This window comes from Lepidochelys kempii, chromosome 1 (assembly GCF_965140285.1).
Source record: "Lepidochelys kempii isolate rLepKem1 chromosome 1, rLepKem1.hap1, whole genome shotgun sequence".
Classification (NCBI taxonomy): Eukaryota; Metazoa; Chordata; order Testudines; family Cheloniidae; genus Lepidochelys; species Lepidochelys kempii.
The window spans coordinates 252,596,889-252,615,804 of NC_136380.1; the positions used below are offsets into that span (position 1 = coordinate 252,596,889).

An 18,916-nucleotide genomic window follows, 5' to 3' on the forward strand; every position below is an offset into this window, starting at 1 on the left:
CAGAAGGGACCCAAAGCAGTTAGGCATCCAACTCCCCTAGAATTTCAATTGGATTTGAATAACTAATTCCCTTGGGCTCCTTTGCAGCCTGCATGCTTAACTGTGACCTCACATGCAACACAAATCATTGCATGGAAACCAAAATGGTAGATGCTATATAAAATTCACATGTTAGATAAAACAGAGTATCTTCAATAGCAAGGCACTGGACAAGACTTACAAAGGAAACACAATAAATAATCATATATTCAACAAAATAACAGGCACAGAAGGGACAAAAGCCAGTGCCCAGAAGCTCCTGATGCAGATACAATACTCAGCTAAGGACAGACATCAATATACTAATAGTGAAATACCCCTGTGCAGCAGCCAGCACAAGGTGTATGTGCCACTCAAGTCTCACTAACGCCTTGTTTTGGGGGCTTAAATGAGCTTTGAGTGGTGCATAGCCCTTGTACGGTCTCTCTGCACAGAGGTGAATCCTACCCCAAGATAGTTAGAGGGGGAGAAAAGAGAGATTTTTGGGTGAGATTTAAAATGGGAAAATGAAATGAGGTACAATGAGTTGGGATAATGAAGCCAATAGCTGTATTTCACAGTTAGGCTTGACAAAATAGAAGAATTAAAAGAACAAGTACGGCTCTCTTCCCCATCTTAGATTAGCAGTGGACTGCCTGAGGGAGGATGGGCCAAGTCGGCAGAACTGTGTAAAGATAAATCAGTGATGACTTTTGTAACATCAGTATGTAAATGTACTGTAACCCATAATTTATACCTCTTTGATGCCTTTGTGCACCTTTCAGTCGTATTTTTGATAAGCCTCACTTTTACTGCTTATGTAACAATTATGGTAACAGTTTGTCTTTAATTTTTTTTTAAACAAGTAAAATGACAGGGATGAAATGCAACCCTAGTCAGGTGCATCATTTTCATCCCATGTACCTCCCAAAATAGGATGTCAGTGGTGCATAGCATACACATTGTGGTGACGTATGCACAGGGAAGACTTTCACCCTTACTCACATTGGGCAGTCCCTTACTCCAAGCATTCCCACGGACTTCTTTGGGCAATAAGGCATTATTGAATGTAAGGATGATAGAAGCTGACCTTGCATAAGGAAAATGAAGGGGAAGAGTTTGAAACCACAGAAAGGGGTAAAGAAATGTATAGCTTTAGAATGTTGACTTGCAAGGGTATAAACGTTCTTTTTGTCTCTTCCAGAAATCAAAGATGATGCCTGTAACAGCACGTGCCACACCAGCGCTAAGTATGTATGAAATCCGGCCACTTGGAGAGTCATGCGCGTAGTATAAAGTGAACGTTCTTCGTTTTTATGTTCCATATTTCCCCATCATCTACATAGATTGTGAATAGTCTCCTATTTTGTCTTGTTCAATAATTAGTTGTCCCAAGTTTAGATCACTTCCTAGGCTTCCCATTTTTAGCACAGGTTTGCAGCACTTTGGAAAGATAATATAGTAGTGACAGGCCAACCTTAAAAGTTCAGTACCCACACATTAATAAAGACATTTTCAAAGGAGCAGTCTCGACCAAAACCTAAGCAGTTAAGCCCAGATTTTTTAGAGATACTTACACATTGCTTGGCTCAGTGTTGCAAGTCTTAAGTCATTAGACAGCTACATCCTGTTTTCAGACATGATCTAGGCACTTGGGGGCTAGATTCGCAAGTGAACTTAGCACTGAGTGTCACCACGCCTAACTTTTAAGCAGCTAGAAAATCACTGGGATTCACAGAGCCTGTGTTGGGTGCTTGTCTCCCTATCCAACAAATGTGGAGAGACAGCTCTCTAAAAATAGGATTCACAGAAGTCACCATCCTAGATGGCTCCCTGCCTAAGCTAGCCAATGGGAGATGCCACGGGGTGTATGCTAAGCCTTGCCCCACTCAATGCCTAAATCCAGGCTGGAGAGATACATCTCCCTCTGCTTGAGGTCCTCAACTGCAAACCCTCTCTTAACATTAGGTACCTTTGCTGGAGGCTCACCTCCCTCATAACTTTTAGCCCGGTGCTTAGTGTACTCACCGAGAATGTGTACGATCCACCCCTTCCCCCCACTTTTGATAGGGAGAAAAGATCTGAACAGGGCTCTGCCACCTCTCAGGTGAGTGCCCTAACCATTGGGCTAAGGGATATTTTGAGGTAGAGCTCCTGCAGCCTCTCCTGTTGAGGCTGCGGATTAAGTCATTTAAAAAGTCATTGGTGCTGGGAGACTGGATCCTGGGATTCCCAGTGGACCACCAAGCTCCAGATTCATTCCCACACACTCTCTCAGAGAGCCCTGCCTCAGAATAGTCCATAGCTCAGTGACCAGGGGACTCAACTGAGCACTGTTAGATCCCTGTTCAAATCCATTCTCCCCACTAAGGGGGACTTGAACCAGGGGTCTCCTACATCCCAGCTGAGTACCCTAACCACTGGGCTAAAAGTTACAAAGGATCACCGCCTCTTCCTCACGCCCCGCACTGTTTTCTGTGAGCTTGCCTGCATGGCCTGATCAGGTATGCAGTCTCTAAACATGCCTATAGGATTGGGCCCGGCAGGCGAGTTAGGCAGAAGAGCACCTGTCTTGCGCTAGTTCATGAAGAACACAGGGGCTTAGGTGTCCAAAAACCCAGCAAAGGGCTGCAGAGACATAGGTACCTAGGGAACTTTTACTTCAGTGTAGGTACTGAACAAGTTTCAGTGCCTACAGGGTTAAGTGGCAGCTGAGCGAGGGTTTTGTGAACCCCAGTGGGTCCTGATTCTGGGATTTAGGCACCTAAACTGGAAGTTAGGCACCCAAGTCCTTTTGTGACTCTAGCCGTTGGGAGTGTAAATCTTATGAAAGTCAATGGGGCTTGGGCTACTGAGTGCCTAAGCCACTTTTGAAAATGGGACTTAGCTGTCTAAGGCTTTGTCTACACTGGCAAGTGAAAGACAAAGCACTTGTCATTCAGAGGTGTTAAAAAACACACACACGCACCCCCCTGAAAGACAAAAGTTCTGCCGATGACAGGCGCCAGTGTGAACAGCACTTGGTCAGCTGGAGCGCTCTCCTGCCGACAACGCTAATGCCGCTCGTTAGGAGTGGACGTTTTTAGTCGGCACTGCCGACAAACGGCGGCTACACTGCACGCCTTTTAGCGGCCCGGCGGTAGCAGCACCGCCGTGTCACTAAAAGCTGCGTAGTGTAGACATAGCCCTTATCACTTAAGTCTTGCAATGACCTTGAGTGGAGCAATACCTAAATTCCTTCAGAAATCTGGGCTTTACTGTAAGGAATCCAGCCTGCCCGTATACACCCAGGGAGATGCTGGCTAAATTATCTTACACTTTCAGAGAGTAATGAAGATATTTTAGAAGTTCACCTCTTATGTGCTGACTGCTTATTATAAGACAATCAGGAAAACAGGAACAGAGAGCCCCAAACACCTACAATGATCTGATTTTCTTCTTTGCTGGCAACTCCATTTAAATATTTATCCCATCCGCTATTTATAGCTCTACTGTTTAATAAGACTTCGGGGCAAAGTTGTACTAAGATCTGGATAGCAGAGTTTGACTCTAGTAGTCTATACTTCCTCCATGCAGAGGTGCTGACTCTGTGGGTGCTCCAGGGCTGGAGCAGCCACATAAAAAAGTTAGTGGATGCTCAGCACCCACCGGCAGCCCCACTGATCAGCTCCTCCCCCCTCCCCCAAGTGCCTCCTGCCCACCGAAGGCCCCGCCAATCAGTTCTTCCCCCTCCCTCCCAGCACCTACCCTCCCACCAGCGATCAGCTGCATGCAGGAGGCACTGGGGGGAGAAGGAGGAGTGGAGGCGGGGAGCACTTGCGGGAGGTGGTGGAACAGGGCAGGAAGGGTTGGGGGCGGGAAGAGGCGGGGTGGGGGCAGGAAGAGGGTGGGAGGGGGCCGTGGGAGAAGGGGTGGCATGGGGGCAGGGCCTGGGGCGGATCAGGGATTGAGCACCCCTGGGGAAAGGAGGAAGCTGGTGCCTGTGCCTCCATGTGTTGAATCTGAACTGATGTACTGAATTTCCATGCATGTTAGAGGAGCACAATACCAGAGTGATGATCCGGCCTGTGATTACAAGAGCAGAATTCCATCGACCCTTGTGTAAGCTTCTGCCAGGTGGAGTTGGCTGCAACAGGATCTGCATTCAATACATAGGGGTGCCTCTTAACAATCCAAAACAGAACCAGCTCGAGCCCCAACCCAGTAATCTGGGAAAATCCCTAGGCACCCCTAAGAAGCAATATTTCTCCAGTCGCAAATGCTGAGTCTGTGTATGACAAAAGAAATCTTTTATTAAAAGGGAAAGGGAACCTAGCATTAATCTAGGAAAACCCCACAACTACAGTTCAAAAGCACAGAACCATAAGCAAACACCCATCCCTTCGCATCAGTTTCCCACCCTGCATTCAATATGAAAGTGAATTGTAACTCCAAACCAGCCAAAATTGATCACTTTGGCAAAGCAGATCCGTCTGCTGAACACCTAGGCAGAGCAGAGGTGTCTATGCAACTACAATCTGCTCCTGAAGTCTTTTCCCACAGTGCATCACTAGCGGTCGGGGAGAGTTCATTCAGACCCTGCTTATACATGCTAGTTCATCACAGTTTTATCTTACACATACAGGACTACATTTTCAAAAGTAGACTTTAATTAGAGGCAATGAAATGTTTGGTTATCCAGTTTGGGGCCTCAACATTTCTAGTGTCCCAAACAAGGGCAATTATGCACAAAAATCGGGTGTACAGACATGCAACTGCTAGATATGCATGTAGACAGTAAGTGTGTGTGCACAGAGCAGACGTCCTCAATGCCTAAAATTAGAGGTTAGCATGAAGTTCCTTTAAAGTCTTGGCATTTTTCAGTTTAATTGATAGCATTACTATCCTTTTTCAAGGCTGCGTGTCCATTTGTTTTTGGGAGCATTACAGTTAAAGATACCGTGCATCATAGTATCTGTCCTTCTCTTTCCCTCTCTCTCACCCACCCCCCACCCAATGACTCCATTTCCCCATCCTTCGTGCCCTCATTCCTCTATAGTTCCCACCAGCTCTACCTACTCCTCTTCCCCTTTCCACCCTGATCTCTCTCCTCTTCCCACTAGCCCAAATCCAGATCCCACATCCACACCCTCCTGCTGCTCCTCATTTCTGGTGACGTTTGCTCCAGCCCTGGTCCTCCCACCATCTCCACCCTCTCCATTCCCATACCAATCCTTGCCACCACCTCTGTCCATCGATAGCCATCATTCCTAACCTCCCACCCATGCCCCTCCCGCTCCTTCTCTTGCTGTCTCGGGAATGCCCACTCCATCTCTCAAAAAAAACATCACAGCCAATCACAACTTCTGTATCTCTTGCTCCCTGCAGTTCCTGGCTCTGGCAGATGAGGGGGTCCAGGGCTCTGACACTGCCTCTGCAGCTGCCTTCTTCTTATGGAGGCCTCTCCTTCATTCATACTTCCTGCCCTGGGTCAGGCAGTGGTGGGGGTGTTAGGCTTCCCCTCTCCCATTCCTGCCCCTTCTAATCCCTTCTTCCTTCCCCTTTCTCCTTCTTTGAACAGCACTGCACCCAACTCCGCTCTCCTCTCTTCCTCCATGGTGCTGTCATCTATTGGCCACCCAACTCCTTCCTATCAGCCCCCCAACCCTCAGTCGTTCTATGACTTCCATTCCAGCAGGACTGATGATTTCTCATCTGATATCAGCCATCTTCTCCCTGCCCTCTCTTTTCTTTCTGCCATTGACAGGGCTGTTGATTCTCTCCATTCCTCTCTTCCACCCTTGACTTCTTTGCCTCTCTCCCATTGCAAGGTCCGCCCTGTCAGCTCCTAGTCCTGGATTATCCCCAACATCCACTTCCTCGGCTTCTGTTCTCACATTGCAGAGCATCTGTGCTGGAAATTCTGTAACTGAGCTGACTTCTTCCTCTACAAATCCATTCTCTCCTCCTTCAGTTCTGCTATCTTCCTTGATAAACAACTTTACTTTCCAGCTTAATTGAATCCCATGCCCACAACTCCAGCCACCTTTTTGCCAACTTTGATTCACTCCTCAAACCCTCCTCTCCTCCTGCCTCCACTTCTCTCTCTGCACAGGATCTCCCCAATTTCTTCCAGGAGAAAATTGATAAAATACAACATGATCTTCCCCATCCCCTTGGCTAGCCTTCCCTTCTTATAACTTTCTCTCCTCCTCCCCTGTCACAGATACACCTGCCCCAGTGACCCTCTCCTATCCCATCTCCTGATCTCCCTTGTGCCTACTCTCATCCTCTACTTTACTGTTCTGGCTCTCCTCTGGCTCTTTCCCATTACAGTACACACATGCTGTAGTCTATCCCATTTTAAAAAACAACAATAACAACCTTACTGTTGAACCCACGTGCCTCTCCAACTACTGCCTCATCACCCATCTCCCTGTCATCTCTAAGCTCTTTGAACATGCTGTTTACAATCGCTGTCTGGCGTTCCTGTCCAATTCATCCTAGACCCTCTCCAATCCAGCTTCCACCATTTGCATTCCACTGCAACCATTCTCACCAAAGTATCTAATGACCACGTCTTAGCCAAAGTTCAAAACAAGTACTCCATCCTCATCCTCCTTGACTTCTCAGCTGCCTTTAACACCATCAACCATGCTCTTTCTCTTGAAAGCTTGTCCTCCATTGGTTTCCATGACTGTTCTCTCCTAGTTCTCCTCCTACCTCTCTAATTGTTCCTTCAGTTTGTCCTTCAGAGGATCCTTCTCATTACTCCTCCAGCTTTCTGTGGTGCTTCCACAGGGCCCTATCCTTGCTCCCCTTTTCTTCTCCTCCTACACTTATCTTTGGGTAATCTCATCCATAAACACAAATTCAACTACCATCTCTGTGCTGATGACTCACAGGTCTTTCTGTTTACTCCAGCTCAGTCTCCTGTCCAAACTAAAATTCCAGCCTGTTTCTCTGGCCTTTCCTCGTGGCTGTCTAGCCATCAGCTCAAGTTAAACATGTTGCCTCACTCATATCCATTCAGAATGTTGCTGCAAAGATCATTTTGCTAGCCCGTCACTTTGACCATTGAATGGTCTCTCGTTGAATTCTTCCCCGGGCTTCCCCTTCTGTGTTGCATCAAACAATGTATTCACTATCAAGGTCCTTCACAGTCTACTCCTACTCTACCTATCTCTCATTTGCTTTCAAGATAGAATCATAGAGTTTAAAGCTAGCAGGGACCACCAGATCATCCCGTCTGATCTCCTGTACATCACAGGCCACCAACACCAGCCAGACACTAAACCCAACAACTGAAATTAAACCAAAGAGAACAGCAGAGACCAAGGTGCACCAGTGCCTGAGCCTCCACAATGGCGCAGAAATGATTAAGTGAGATGTACCCAGATAATCCTGGCAAGTGACCAGCACCCACATGCTGCAAGGGAAGTCAAAAGAAAACCCAAGGTCACTGTCAATCTGACCTGGTGGGAAAATTCCTTCCTGACCACACATATGGTGATCAGTTAGACCCTGAGCATATCAGCAAGAACCAGCCAGCCAAGCACCTGAGAGAAACAATGCTCCATCCACCTCACAGAACTGGCCCGCATAGGGTTGCCAACTTTCCAATTTTTTAAAAACTGGACACGACAAGCCCCCCCAACCCATCACTCGCTCCCCTCTCCCCTGGGACTCACCTGCCATCTGCAGAGCCAGGCCGGGAGGAGATGACATGGAGCCTGCCTGCTTGCCCAGTTGGGGCAAAACAGGGCGGGAAGGGTCAATCCCCAGAGCAAGGGGCCAGGGGCAATCGGGGCACAGCAGGGCAGGGGTCATCCCTGGAGTGAGGAGCCAGAGAGAGTTGGGGCCTGGGCCACCTGGCTGAAAAAGCGGTTTCCCACACCCTGCTCCGCCAAAGCTGATCATCCGTTCCTAAGCTTCTCTCCAGTCCATCAGCTGAGCTTCTCCTCTTCCCACACTCCCAACAGTGGAGACCAGTCACTGCGATAACTGGAGTTTTGGTATCCAGTCAGCAGTACTGACCGGACACTGCACAGGTCCCCTTTTGACCAGACCTTCCATTCAAAAACCTGACACCTGGCAATCCTAAGCCCTCCCTGTCCAATGTCCCATCTCCAGCCATGGCCCCCTTCAGAGGAAGGAGTCAAAAAACCCACCAAGAATACACTCCAGGGGGAATCCCCTTCTGACCCCTGTAGGTGGCTGGCTGAAACCCTGAAGCATGAGCTATAGGGTCTGTCTGCACGCAAATAAACACTCACAGCTGGCCTGTGTCAGCTGACTTGGGGTCTTGGGCTGCAGGGCTGTAAAATTGTGGTGTAGACATTCAGGTGTAGACATTCCAAACTCTGGGCCACTCGCCCATCGTGGGGTCCCAGAGCTCATGCTCCAGCCCGAGCTGGAACATCTACACCACAATTTGACAGCCCCATAGCCCACGTCTCACAAGCCCAAGTCAGCTGACTTGGGCCAGCTGCAAATGTTTTATTGCAGTGTAGACATACCCTTAGGAACATAAAATATAACCAGAAGTGAGCCCCAGAGCTGCTGAGCCCTCTTTCTATCATCACAAGCAACCCTGTCATACAACTGCACTCGATTGCATTGTTGACTCCCCGCTTCAATTGGCCAATTGTGCAAGCCTCCATCACCCACCTGTGAACAACCTTTGTGCTTTCTTCCAGGCTGCCCCTCACACTCAGGAAAAGCTCGCCCAAAATATCTGCAAAATTCATTCTTTATCTTCCTTCAAAACCCTTCTTAAATCTCTCCTTTTTTGTGCTGCCTACAAAAAACAATGGTTAGACCACAGCTGTGCTGAGACCACTGCCTATCATGCTGACCAGTACTGTCTCACTGTTTCTTTGTACTCCCCTGTATCCATCTGTTGTCTCTTGTCTAATATTTAGATTGCAAGCTCCTTGGGGAAAGGCCGTTCTCTTGTTCTGCATTTGTACAGCGCCTAGCACAATGGGGTCCGAGGCACCATGGTATTACAAAAAATAATCATAATAAAGATACGGTAGAGCAGCGATGACAATACAGAGCATGCAATGAGTTCTAATCTAACCCCCTTTCTCCGTTCTAGCTGCCTCCTCAAGTCTGGGGGCACTGCATATTGCAAGTGTGCAGCTGGCTTTAAAGGGAATGGAACACACTGTACAGGCAAGTGGGCTTTGTTTTCTATCTGTTCAAAGAATAGCTTGAAGCACTTGGTGTTCACTGTGAAACAGAAGAGCTGCAGAGAGATGCATGTTGCCCCACAGGAAATGAAAAGAGGACTTGCTGCCAGTTTGTTCAAAATGAATGGACTGCAACAGGTGCAGATTCAAAAAAACAAAGGACTAGAAATCCCTTAGATACAGTATATTGTGTTAAGGGGAAAGAACGGGGAAGAGGGAACATATTGTGCACACCTGGAGCTGTGGTAGTTCTGGAGTAGGGAAACCAGGATTCGGTCTGTTCTTTTTTTCTGACCCAGTTTAATGAACATAGGCTGATTGGAGGTACAGTAGCACTTCTAGCTAGTCCTGTGGTTTTGTCCATTTTCTGAATTCTGAATTGATGTAAATTTGTGGTGATTAACTAAAACAGCTCTGTGGATAACCTAAGAAAGGGGCAATTGCCATTAATACCAGGTGTTCTTTTGAAAGCGTGGAAAATCCAGATTTATGAAACAGACTGTTTCCTTCTGTAGTGTGTGTAATTAATTCCTTAATCTTTATCTGATTAAAATAATGCCCTTTGGAACAATGGAGTATTTGTCTAACCATGTTGGATAGCACTGTCCTGACGCCAGATTCTAGCCCCTGCTTTGCAACACCCTAGCAGCACAAATCAGCCAGAAAACCAGTTTAATCTGTTACTGGGAAATTCCCCATATGTAGGGAGCAACTAGGGTGGCATAGAACCAGCCTAAGGTTCTATTCCACTTACTCTTGGGCCCTGGTGTAGGGACTTTCCTGAGAAAAAGGGGGTTATGGGCCAAATTGCCAGTCCACTGTGGTCTAGTTATTCTAGCTACTGGAACAGCTCATTGACGTCATGAGTAGCAGTGTGTAAATTAAAGCAGTTGTTACACTGCTCTAATTTGCACAGGGGACCAGATGATTCCCTACCCACCTTTGCACTACCCAGCACAGCTCAAAATCTGGGAGAACTGAGAAAAAGGCAAGAATTTCTATCTGAATAGCCAAAGTTCTGCAGAACCTAGAAGTATTGAGACCCTTATGTCCTCAAGCTCCAGCCAAGACACATTTAAGAGTCTAACAACTCCCAGGGCCAAAGTCCTTTAACACATGCAAGTGATGTGACTAGCACTCTCAGGCTCCCTTTCCTTTTCAGTGCCAGCGCAGGGTTTACATCCCATCACATGAGGTGTAAACTTTTCCAAACTAAGGAAAAGTTGGAAGGATCTGTATAATCCCATGAAACACGTGGAGGGCCCTCTCTTCACTATTCATCGTTAAGACTAGGCAGCATTGGACGATGGGAACTTATGGAGAACCAATCACAGCTGACTTCTTATTTTCCACATTAGAAATGCACTTTTCCCTTTTCCTATTGCAGTTTACAAGAAATACGTGTAAGATTCTAATTACATCTACGGACTCTTCAATCAGAGTTTGTCTAGGAAATATCACTAAATTCCTTTACCTTTGGAGAAATGACAGAGATTAGTTAATCTGCCAATACAAAATTAAGCATAATTATTTTATTTTTTGTTTCCCATTATACAGTTATTGACGCATGCGAGACCAGCAATGGTGGCTGTTCTGTCAAAGCAGAGTGTAGAAGAACTACTCCAGGAAACAGAGTATGTGTTTGTACAGCTGGATACACTGGAGATGGAATAGTCTGCCTTGGTAAGTGATCACTAGATCAGGACACTTGTCATAAGACAGGGAAGTGGTACAGTGATGTCTCCACAATGTACGTACTGTGTATGTCAATACTGCATGGTGTCCACTGTGTATGAGATGGATCCCCAAAGATATATTTCTCTACACACACACACACACACACACACACAAACACACACACTTCCTTACCTTGGGACAAACTATAAGACACTTTAAAAGGAAATTCAAAATTCAAGTATCTCCAGAACAAAACAAATCCTATGAAATCATAACAGTGAATTGCCCTTTGGATCCAAGAGTCCTAACATTCAGGTCACTGCTTGAAAGGAGTACTTTTGGCACCTTAGAGACTAACAAATTTATTTGAGCATAAGCTTTCGTGAGCTACAGCTCACTTCATCGGATGCATTCCTATGAAGTGAGCTGTAGCTCATGAAAGCTTATGCTCAAATAAATTGGTTAGTCTCTAAGGTGCCACAAGTCCTCCTTTTCTTTTTGCGAATACAGACTAACACGGCTGCTACTCTGAAACCTGCTTGAAAGGGCTGATGCAAAGCCCACTGAAGTCAAAGACTCCCACCGATTTCAATGGACGCTTTGGATCAGGCCTTAGGCCTTATACCCATCCAAGGAAAAAATAAAAGACTTGCACCTGGTCTACACTAGGAAATTAGGTCACTATAACTACATCGCTCAGGGGTGTGAAAAATCCACAATCCTGAGAGATGTAGTTAAACCGACCTAACACCTGCTGTAGACAGCGCTATGTCGACAGGAGAATTCTCCTGTCAACATAGCTACCACCTATCAGGGAGCTGGAGTCCTTCCGACACTGACGGGAGAACCCTCCCATCACCACAGGGAGTGTCTACACTGAAGCACTCCATCTTTTTACATGTAGACAAGGCTTTACTGTATTAAACTTCATTGTGAACCATTCTAAAAGCAATATTGTCTGCATGTTTCCAGCTCTTGCTGAGAAAGATGAAAGATACTTACAAGGAGGGCATTAGGTAGCAATGAGAATCAGTCTAAATGAATCACATTTGTCCATAGGTGCTGAGTTTCTAATCTGTGAGGGGGTGCTCCCCCCAGCTCCACCCAGGCCCCACCCCTATTCCACTCCTTCCCCCACCCTGCTTCTTCCCACCCCGACCCCGCCTCTTCCTGCCCTGCCTCTTCCCCACCCAGTTCTGCCCCCTCCCCCAAGCGCACTGTGCCCTCTCTTCTCCCCTCATCCTCCCCAGAGCCTCCTGCATGCCATGAAACAGCTGATCATGGCAGGCAGTAGGCACTGGACGGGGGAGGTGCTGATCGGCAGGGCCCGCCAGCAGGCAGGCGGCACTGGGGGGAGGGAGAGGCGTTGACAGTGGGGCTGCCGGTGGATGCTCAGCACCCACCATTTTTTTCCTGTGGGTGCTCCAGCCCCGAAGCACCCACGGAGTCGGCACCTATGCATTTGTCACAAGCCTGCATTCCTAGTACATGTTACTTTAGCTAATCAGTGAAGTGAGAATTTGTAAATCACTGAGTTTTCTCCAATTGTTTTTGTTTTATAAAGAAATCAACCCTTGCTTAGAGAACAACGGTGGATGTGATAGAAATGCGGAATGCACTCAGACTGGACCCAATGAGGTAAGTTATGTGTCATCACAGTTAAAAAGGCCGAGTGTGGTCACTCTGAGCTAGGGCTGGCTGAAAAATTTCCAACTGAACTTTTTTTCTCTGTTCTTTTCTTCTTTTTGGACAGAAAATTGGGTTTTCAACTAAACGACATTTGTGGGAAGTGTTTGCCTTCCTCACCATTTTTCAATTTTTCCTTAGAAACCAAAAACCTGAAAAATGTTGGCCAAAACCATTTTTTTGTTTTGTTTTTTGACCCTATTTTTTCATTTTTTCAAAGTTTTTAGCTGAAAACTTGGGGGCGGGGCTGAAAATGAAATTCTTTTAATTTCTGTAAAAATTTTCTGCAGAAAAATCTCCACTTTCCAACCAGCTCTGCTCCCAGTGTATAACAGATTCATGCATAAGCAGATAAAAACAAGTGCTGTGTTAACTCTGCAATGAATGTGCAATAAGTTTTACACCAGCAATTACCACTGCTTTCACATGACTAGAAGTTTAGCTATAACTGAAGTATTTATTACTACCCTTCTACTTTCATACTTCACTGTTATCGCTATGGGTTGGACGGTAGTTCTACAATCCAGCCTGCATAGCTGTGCTTCCCTGGGAGCAGGGCAAGAAAAAGACAGTGACTGGAAATAACAATCTGGTTCCTGCTTCCCCTTAACTCCCCTCTTGGAGAAATCTGCATCCTTTGGCTGACACAGATTACTTCCCCTTTGCCTCAGCCAGGGGTGCAACCAGAATTTTCCTAAGGAGGGAGCCCAGAGTTCTCCCTCCCTGGCCTTTGCACCTAGATCCATGCTCTCCCCACTGCACCCAGCTCTACACACACTGTCCTCCTGCCATCCACTCCCAGCCCTGCGCTCTTCCCCTTACATTGCCCCACCCCGGCTCTGAGCTCTCCCCGCTGCATCCGGCTCAACACACAGTCCCTGCCTGCTGACCCACACTCAGCCCCCCACTTCCCTCCCCACATTGCCCTGCCCCCCAAATCCAAGCTCTCCCCCTGCACCCAGCCCTGTGGTCTCCCCACCCCGCACCTAACTCCAAGCTCTTCCCCAAAGAGCCAGCCAGACTGGAAAGCACCATTGCCACCAGACGCCAGACAATTCTGGGAGCTCCAGACCAGACCCCTATCCCCTTCTGTGTCTCCACTTCCACAGGAAGCACCAAAAGCCTGGATCCAACCCTCCCACCCTCATGGGGACTGGGAGTTCCCAGTGACCCCTGCTTCTCTCCTCCCCAGAGGATGAGGATGCCCAGTGCCCAGAAATGTCAGGAGAACTGCAAAGGTGGAGGTGGGGGACCAAGTAGCACACAGTGTTGCAGTACCACTCAGATCTGGCCTGCCTATCCCTCCACCAGGACAGACGGGTAGCTGGGCCAAATATCCAGCTCCGGTCAGGAGCCATGTGGACAGGCCCAGCCTCAGCTCTCATGTACGGGATGGCACGTTGGGTGAGGGGAGCATGGTGCCAAAGCTCTGCCCACCTGTACAGGAGGGGATGTAACCACCCAGCAGTGGCTGCCCTCTAACCTTCACAATCACTGGCAATGCTGGTAGCCTCCCCAAAGGGGCTCCTTACACTGCCTTTCTCCCCTGTACAGATGTGCAGGAAGGCTCACCACTGACCCCTAGGAAGTACTATTTTTTATTCATATAATTTCTACAAACTCCTGTAACTAGAGGGCTAACTACATGCCTGAATTGCTTGTCCTTCCCCAAAGAGCCTGGAGATTTATCAATGTATTTTAGAATGCAGATACACTGAATATCTTGTCATTACACTGCGATTGCTTGGTACTTTTGCTTTCTGATGCACCAGCTACCTCCAAAAGAATAACTGCAGAGTAATGCCAGCATCAGAATAGTGTAGTTAAATGGCCCTAGATTCTCAAATGACATGCATAAAGCGTGCAGTGTAGTTGTAGCCATGTCGGTCCCAAGATATGAGAGAGACAAGGTGGAGGAGGTAATATGTTTTCTTCGACCAACTCCTGTTGGTGAAAGAGACAAGCTTTCGAGCTACCCAGAGCTCTTCCTCAGGTCCTGAAGAAGACCTGAAGCAGAACTCTGAGTAGATCAAAAGCTTGTCTCTCTGACCAACAGGAGCTGGTCCAATAAAAGATACTACCTCCCCCACCTTGTCATGCTTGAAGTCTGACCTTTAAAGAGAAAATAAGTAATTTCCTTTAGCCGTGATAACCTTCCAGCTGTGTGATAATTGTGGGTATCAAAAAGCATAAGCCCAGGGTAACTACACTGAAACATGCACATGACGCTGCTGAGTAAGATGCTGGCAGTAGCGACACAAGGACACATTTGTTAAAGTACTTTTGTGGGAGTATTTCACCACCCCAAAAATGTCCCCACAAAAGTGTCCTGGTTCTTTATTCTGAAAACATGGTCACCTTCTTTAATGATTTAAATAATACAGCTAAAAGGATGGGGAGATGAGTTGTGTTTTCAGCTGGTATCTGAAATGAGCTACACTGTCAGAGGTGAGATAAAGAGAGGGTATTTCTGATGCCCTCAGTTGCAGAGGAGAAGCGAGAAAGGATCATGGAGCTATGACACCTTGCATCAGCTGAGGATCTGCCCTAAAGAGATGATGCGCTTGTAGCGTGAAAAATGGTAAATTACAGAATGGATGTTAAGATAAAATGGGATTTTGAGTTCTTTTCTCTCCTCATTTTACCATGCAGATCAGTATAGCCAATAAAAATAAATAAAATCAAAAGGTACTACACAGCCAAGTTCCATATGTTTCTGTGTTAATATGGATCCTTTCTTCCCCTGGTAGGCCGTGTGTAATTGTTTGAAAGGATATTCAGGAGATGGTAAAACATGCACATACATCAATCTGTGTTTATCGGTGAGTATCATTTTACAGGAAACTATATTCTCATCATAAATTTTTTTTTATATAATACCAATATGCTTTTAGTTTGGTCTGCATGCAAGACTAGCTTAGAAATGTGTAGAATAGCCCATCTGGACCTGATTCAGGAAAGCATGTAAGCATATGCTTAAGATATAGCTAACAGCACTTAACCATGTGCTAAACTTTAAGCTTATGCTTAGATGTTTTACTGAATTGGCCCCAAATATGGAACAGTCTAGTTTTTAGGCTGTGCTCAAGATTTTTTAAAAAAAAAACTTAAATCAAATCCTGGGGGAGATACTGTTTTTTTGTGGTTAAAGGCAAGGAGTAATTTTCATTATTTCTGAACAGATTTTTCAGTGTTGCTGGAATTAGTTAAAATTTAAAAATCCATTCTATAAATTACTCACAGTTTCTGAAGTACCTACAAACTTCTAAGGTTTTAGAAGTGAATGTAGTTTCTAAGAAAGACCAAATAAAATAGCCAAATTCCAATGATAACGTGAAAATTCTTCTCTGATGCCAGTCTCATTGATCATTCCAAGATGACAAATCAAATCTCACAACTCCATTCCTGTCAGCTCATCTGCTCCCAGGATAATGTATTATGGGCCAGATTCTCCAGTCTGCTAAGTGGCCTGAAAATGGCACAATGTGGCCGTAAAGTAGCGAGACGGCAGGTAGAGAATTCCCCCTATGCAGTGGAACTCTTCACTGGTGTTAACTCTGGTGCATCCCTCAAGTGTAAGAGGGAGAAGAGGGCATGTTGAGAGTGTTCTGGGAGCAGGGTGGAAGGGGGACAGGGAGATGAGAGGGGCATGGTAGAGCAGAGCTCCACTATGCTTGATCCTCCACTGGTGTAAGTTTCCTCAGGTAATTTAGGACTCTCCCTGTGCATGTGTCATCAGGGAACCACAACCCTGTGCTCAGATGGTTTGGAGAACCAAACCTTCTGTCTTTGGAACTACTCATTATGTGCAAAGAGTTGGCACAAGCTCTAGGCACCAGTTGGCTCCCATGTGACTCCTAACCTTGGTGCTGGCGCTCTGCACAAGGTTGAATTTTACTCAACGGGCCCAATCCCATACTTCTGACACAGGCAAAACTCCCGTTCACATTGAGACCAAATATGGAGTGTAGGATCAAGCCCTCTGATGCATACAAGCACTTGCTCATTGGTCTCAGATGAAAAGCCCTCAACATTCAAAAGCTGCCTCCCTGTGATCACAGGCTAAGGATGGCTGATGCATTTCACTGTCCTGTGCACATTGATCTTTCATCTCCAGAGAATGGTGACAAGTAGTCATCATCCCTTGACCTGGCAATAGTCTGTCACTGGATTCTTTTCCAAAGATTGCCCAGATGGAATAGCGAACAAATGTAAATTAAAAGTCAGGGGAGGGAATGTTGTTCAGATTTATGAGCTACCGCATATGGTTTTGTGTGAGCTTCATTCTGACAGCTTCTCTTCCACTTCACTGGCTGCAATGCTATTAAAAGAATGTTTTTACAGAAGGTTGCCTTTTGTCAACATTGTGCAGCATGCTAATCTGACTGTAATATAGCCAAGTGCTCCATGGCAAAGCTACACAGAGAGCTCTGAATAAACTCAGTTCCCTGTCCAACAATCCAGCTAGATCTACCCAAATAAACAGCACACAAAACCAAACCTCACTACATAGGGTGAGAACTATGGTAGGGCCCATCCCGACTAGACCCCTGGTGGTAGTTCAAGAAGGACCCCCCCCAATACCACTGAGAGTGGGAGGTCAGACAAAGTGGAAGTGGGCTCCCATGTGCCTGGCATCAGAGTTTTAGAAATGAGCGTGTGAAAAGAAAATGAGCTACATTTCTCATTTGGCAGCATTCCCTGATTTGTTGTGAAGAGATGTTTTCCCTTGTCCACAAGTAAACCGGTTTTCAGTCTGAAGATCTGATTATCAAGTAGGCACCAATTCTGAATTGGCTCAGTGGGTGTAACAAGGGCTGGGAACAGCCAGATCTCCCCTCTGGGGAATTCCCCTGACAAAGAGAGCTCCCAAGAGATGGAAAGCCAGATTAAGAGACCTATGGGAGACGGGAATGAGTTGGAGGAAGGACACGTGTGGCAGTTCTGTGCTCCAGCTATTCTGGGCTACCAGACACATAAGGAGTAAACTAGAGCAGCCTCTGCAACCCAGAATCCCAGAGCCACTTTTGGCTCCCTTCCCTCTCAGGATGTACCTCCTAAGAGGTGCAGCTCAGAATCATAGCCCAGGAGTCCATGATGAGGCCTGCATGGAAATCTTTTGGGTAGCAGTATACAATAGCCAGTTACGTCACTCCGAACTGAGGAGCTAGCAAGCGGGTGTTAAAGAAACTGGCAGTGTGCTTTGCTTTAGGTGTCAATAACTATCTTTACATTAATCTTGAATGCTTTTTTACTATTCATAAGAAAGAGACTATTTCCCTCTGTTGGAAGTTTGAGCAAATGAGCTGAAATTATTTTGTAAACACAAATACGCCAACTAATTTGATTTTGTCTGATGTTCCTAATCTTACAAGAATAACGGTGGCTGCAGTGAATCTGCAATCTGCAATGACACTGAGCTGACAGAGAGGACCTGCACCTGCAAACCTGATTATGTTGGGGATGGATTTAAATGCCGAGGCAACATCTACCAGGTAAAACATTATGTGTGTTCACTGTTATTGAATATTTTTCAGAGAGTTATGTAAAACAGTGGCGACTCTTAAAACCATACCAGTTTTGCATAGATAAATAGGTACAGCTACCCAAGTATTTCCTAGGTATGTCCTGCAGTAGCTATAGGGAATACTGCAAATGCTGAAGTAAATTTATGTGTTTATCTAACGGAGAAGTGGCACCTTTTAAAGAGCAATAGTGCTGCACATCAGATAGCTTGTTAAGAAGCAGTGGCATAAGCATGGGACTAGGGTTGAGGAACTTATGAGTTCTAGTCTCTCTTTTGCCAATGAATTTCAGTATAAATCATATAGGACTAAATTTTCCAAAGTGCCCACTAATTTTGGATACTTGGGCTTTGGGTGTCCAATCTGAGACACATAGGATGGCTTTGTTTTCAGAAATGCTGAGCACCTACTACTCCAAGTGAAGTGACCAGGAGCTTCAGGTTCTTGGTGCTTCTGAAAGGGCCAGATTCCACTTGGCCCTTCATGGATGAACAGTGGAAGGGGAAAGAGGCGCAAGGAGCCTTCTGCTCCTTCATACAGTCCATATGAAGGCCAGGCAGAACGGCAGAACCTGCACCCCAGAGAGTGCACAGCTGGCTCTTTCCCTTCTTGCACAAATGATGATAGGGCCAGAACTGAAAGGGAGGAAAGGGTTTCCTCTGATAGCCAGAAAGACATCAGAGTTTATATCCTATTAACTCTTCAGCCCCTAGCCCAGGGGGGTTTATTATTACCCTGATTACCTGATTATTACCCTTTAAACAAGGATTGTCCTGAAGATGTCCATCCCTTACTTTTTATTACTGAAGAATTATGTCCTGAAGAATAATTCCC

The 18,916-nt window shown here is 46.2% G+C and overlaps 1 protein-coding gene across 1 annotated transcript in view; it reads left to right on the forward strand.

The window, feature by feature from the left end:
* The window catches only part of STAB2 (stabilin 2), a 137,008-nt gene that overhangs the window by 82,829 nt on the left and 35,263 nt on the right, over positions 1 to 18,916 (forward strand). The window contains exons 40-45 of the mRNA XM_073323666.2: positions 1,223 to 1,268; positions 9,101 to 9,177; positions 10,752 to 10,877; positions 12,436 to 12,509; positions 15,308 to 15,379; positions 17,933 to 18,052. Coding sequence (XP_073179767.1) covers positions 1,223 to 1,268; positions 9,101 to 9,177; positions 10,752 to 10,877; positions 12,436 to 12,509; positions 15,308 to 15,379; positions 17,933 to 18,052 — 515 coding nt within the window. The remainder of the gene's footprint in view (positions 1 to 1,222; positions 1,269 to 9,100; positions 9,178 to 10,751; positions 10,878 to 12,435; positions 12,510 to 15,307; positions 15,380 to 17,932; positions 18,053 to 18,916) is intronic.